Source organism: Acanthochromis polyacanthus, chromosome 16, assembly GCF_021347895.1.
Source record: "Acanthochromis polyacanthus isolate Apoly-LR-REF ecotype Palm Island chromosome 16, KAUST_Apoly_ChrSc, whole genome shotgun sequence".
Taxonomy (NCBI): Eukaryota; Metazoa; Chordata; class Actinopteri; family Pomacentridae; genus Acanthochromis; species Acanthochromis polyacanthus.
In genome coordinates, this window is record NC_067128.1 from 39027965 (window position 1) to 39031827 (window position 3863).

Genomic DNA, 3863 nt, shown 5'->3' on the forward strand with positions numbered 1-3863 from the left:
TCTCCACAGGTGTTCAGTGGGATTTAGATCTGGACTCACTGCTGCCGCTTCAGAACTCTCCAGAACTTTGTCTCCAACCATTTCTTGGTGCTATCTGAGCTACATTTCAGCTCATTGTCCTGCTGGAACACCCATGATCTCTGACACAGACCCAGCTTTGTGACACTAGGAAACGAACACGTGGAAAACCAGAAACATTTGTAACTGCAACAGCTTCTGGGAGAAACGGTGGATTTTCTGGAAACATTCCAGCGGTGCCAATAATGTGGAGCAGGACTGTTTGTGCTGAGAACTGTGAGCATTTTAGAATGTGATTTAGAGTCAGAAGCAGATCCAGGAGTGATGAGAGGATTATTCCTGTCTGTAAAGGAACAGAGAGAACAAACAAGCATTAGTTCACTAGAACCACTTTCTATGCTCAAACCATAACAGTGACCCGTTCTGTTTTGATCATTAAAAGTAACACAGCTGAAAGGGAAGAAGATGAAAGTCATCTGAAATAAACCTGCATGTTTTAAAGCAACCCTTACTTGTTCTGAATTGTAAATATTGTATAAAAATACAGTGAACTAGAGGTTTTCCAGAACAGTGTTCTATAGCAGACTGAACATGTGAGGTTCTAATGACATGATTTTAATCAGAACGGGTTCTGATCTAAAGTGGGCTGGTCTGAGGCCTCAAACTCCAGGACTGAAAATGAATCCCACTGCTCAAACTAAGTGGATTTGACTGTGATCTCTGCCTGTTTCCCTGTCAGTACCATCAGTGATGAAAGCGTTAAAAAGCCTCAATCTCCTCCAGTCTGTTGACTTTAATCATCAGGTTGATCAGAGAACAGACAGCTGCCTCACTGGAACGTTAGTAGCTGTGACTTGTAGAGGACTGGGATGTTTCTTCCACTTTCTACAGTCTGCTGCCTGAACTGAGCTCAGAAACACACTATGTTGATGTGAGCCACTAGTTTTATTAGTGTCTGCATGGAACCAACAGCTGATGGTCAAGTCAGAGAGATTCAGTACGGTTCACAAACATTCACACAGCATTTATTAAACGATAACTTTGGATGGAGTTTCAGTCTGGATGAGGTTATTTCACATCATTTGTTGAGATTTGAATGTTTTTGTGGTAATTTGGTGACTTTTCATGTTGATTTTCCAACTTTTTGTGGTGACTTCAGTCTTTATGAGGTTATTTCATGTCATTTGTTGCGTTTTCAGTGTTTTTATGATAATTTAGTTACTTAACTATTTTTTTATACATTTTTTAAAGTGATTTTGAGCCATTTTGTGGTAATTTTTGCATTTTTTTTGGTGTTATTTCAAGTCTTTTTGAGGTTATTTCACATCATTTGTTGTTATTTCAATGTTTTTGTGGTAATTTGGTGACTTTTTATGTTGATTTTGCAACTTTTTGTGGTGACTTCAGTCTTTGAGGTTATTTCACAAAATTTGTTTTTTGAATGTTTTTATGGTAATTTAGTGATTTTTTTTTTTTTAATGTCAGTTTTACATTTTTAAAACTGATTTTGCACATTTTTTGTGGTGATTTTCCACCTATTTGTGGTGATTTTTTCATTTATGTCATGACATTTGTTGCTATTTTGTGTATTTTTTTATGGTATTTTTGTGTCTTTGTGATTTTTACACATTTTTAAAACTGATTTTGCACATTTTTGTGTTAATTTCAGTCTTTATGAGATTATTTCACATGATTTGTTGCTGTTTTGAATGCTTTTATGGTAATTTACTATCTTTTCATGTTGATTTTGAATTTTGTAACGTGATTTTTGTACCTTTTTGTGATGATTTTTGCATTTTTTGGGGTAATTTCACGTTGTGACTTTGAGTGTGTACATGAATTTAAACCAAACCTTCAGACATGTTGTGGTGTTCCCAACCAGCAGGAGTTCTCAAACTGATGCTGAAATCAATGTTTTATCAGTTAATATCATTTGTGTTTGTCAGACAGTTCTAAACAGGAGTTGTTCTTATTATCTGTCAATCACAACCTGTGATCTGATCTGTCTAGCAGAGGGGAAAAGATTTAAAGTGAAATAAAGTTCACCTGCTACACTTTGAAGAAACCAGATGCTAGAAATGTTCAGATGTTTCTTCAATGCAGCATTAAATGAGACTGAGAGCAGACATGTTGAGGGAAATGTGCATCAGTGTGATCTCTGCTGATGGTGGTTCTGTCCCAGTGATTCCATTCTAGGGAATGTTAACTGTCAGGGATTTACAGCCTGATGGGAGCTTCTGCTTTCATGAAGAACAGGGTTTGTACAAGTTGTGTTGGACGTTGAGTGACATGAAAAAGGTTGAATGTAGAAATAATGGGTCACATGAAATGAGTGGGAATCAGCCTGTAAAATGTGCTCTTATTGTGAAAGTCTGCCTGCTGCTTCCTCATAGGTGGAGTCCTGACTGGTTCCAGGAAACAGATCACCTGTCTGAGCGTCCAGGAGTGGACTGGAAACTTTCTTCTTCTTCTTCAGCGCTTTGAATAAAGTGTAAGTTTGCTTTGTTTGCTGCTTTAACTTCAGTAATGTTGCTGTTTGTTTCTGCTCTGTCATGTTTCTACATGTTCACTTCTTATTTCAGCACAAACTGTGGATGACTGCTGTTTAAACATGGATCAATATGATTATTAGCTTATTGATTGACTGCAATCAGTCAATATTTCTCTGAGATTTTTGATGGACTTGAGTCAGTTTGATGAGCTGCTGATGTTTCTTTGTTGTTTTGTCTTTCTGACTTTGGGTTTGTGGGTGAGTCTCTGCAGCTCCATGACTCCATCTGCTGGACTGATAGTAGAAGTGCAGCAGCTGATCTTCTCCAGGAGGATCTGAGTGGATGAATGATGTTTGTTTCCTGTGCAGGTGAAGGTAGAAAGTGTGTGTGAACTGCTGTGAGTTGAGCATCATGGATGAGTGTGAGGACAGAGAGGAGGGAGTCCCTCCCTCTAAAAGCTCTCTGTGTGGGGAACAGGAGAACCAGAGCAAAGCTCAGAGGTGAGAGCACCATCTCTAACTGTCCAGGACTCTGCTGCATGTCAGAGCTCAGCATCACATCACTGCTGCATCATTATTGACAGGAATCCACCTGGACCTGGACCTGGACCTGGACCTGGACCTGGACCTGGACCTGGACGTCCACCTCCATACAGCTGTGTGTCCTTCAAGAGTGACCGGTCTAATCATCGCCTCATTAACTTTAAAGATCATCAACCTCCTGCTGCAGAGAAGTAAGCTGTGAAATCAAACTACTGACTGTTGTGTCAAATGTTCTGTCATTGTTCTAAATATGTTCCATCATTAAATCTCTCTGAAACTCTGCTACAGGTTTTGTCCTTCCTGGTGGTCTTCCTCTCTATTTGCCAGAATCCATCAGAGACCAGAGTCCCCTGGACCTGGACCTGCATCCAGCTGTGTGTCCTTCAAGAGTGACCGGTCTATGGGTCTTCCTATTAGATTTAAAGGAGAACCAGGTCCTGCTACAGAGAGGTAAGATGTTCAGAACAAGGTTTCAGAGCTGCTAGTTTGATAGCAGATTGGCTCCTCATCAAACAGAACAAATGTTTAGAAGAAGTGATGCTAATAACGTGTACATCATCCACAGAGACATTAAAAACAGAACCAGGTGGATCACAGCAAGAACTTTGAGTTCACTAAAATATCAAGAAATAGTTTTACTGGACAAAACTCCAGTTCTGTGATCAGATGAGCCTTGTTAGCCTGCATGTTAGCCTGTATGTTAGCCTTCATACAGGCAAACATATGGACATAGAGGCCTGTATGTTGGCCTGCATGTTAGCTTCCATGTTAGCCTGTACATTAGCCAACATGTTAGCCTACATACAGGCTA

The 3863-nt window shown here is 39.7% G+C and overlaps 1 protein-coding gene across 5 annotated transcripts; it reads left to right on the forward strand.

Annotated features, from left to right (window-relative positions):
• Window positions 1–243: 243 nt before the first annotated feature.
• LOC127530339 (transcription activator BRG1-like) lies at window positions 244–3606 on the forward strand. 5 transcript variants are annotated; one of them, XR_007936896.1, is made up of 3 exons: window positions 244–294; window positions 2412–3243; window positions 3341–3522. XR_007936896.1 is itself a non-coding variant. In XM_051936994.1 (3 exons), the coding sequence occupies exons 1-3, from the start codon at window positions 2922–2924 to the stop codon at window positions 3504–3506; spliced, it is 405 nt and encodes a 134-aa protein (XP_051792954.1). In that variant the 5' UTR covers window positions 2282–2921; the 3' UTR covers window positions 3507–3606. The 5 variants fall into 5 exon arrangements, 2 of the variants coding, with proteins under 2 accessions (XP_051792954.1, XP_051792955.1); XR_007936897.1 differs by lacking the exon at window positions 244–294 and adding an exon at window positions 301–1085; XR_007936895.1 differs by lacking the exon at window positions 244–294 and adding an exon at window positions 2200–2275.
• The last annotated feature ends 257 nt before the right edge of the window (window positions 3607–3863 follow it).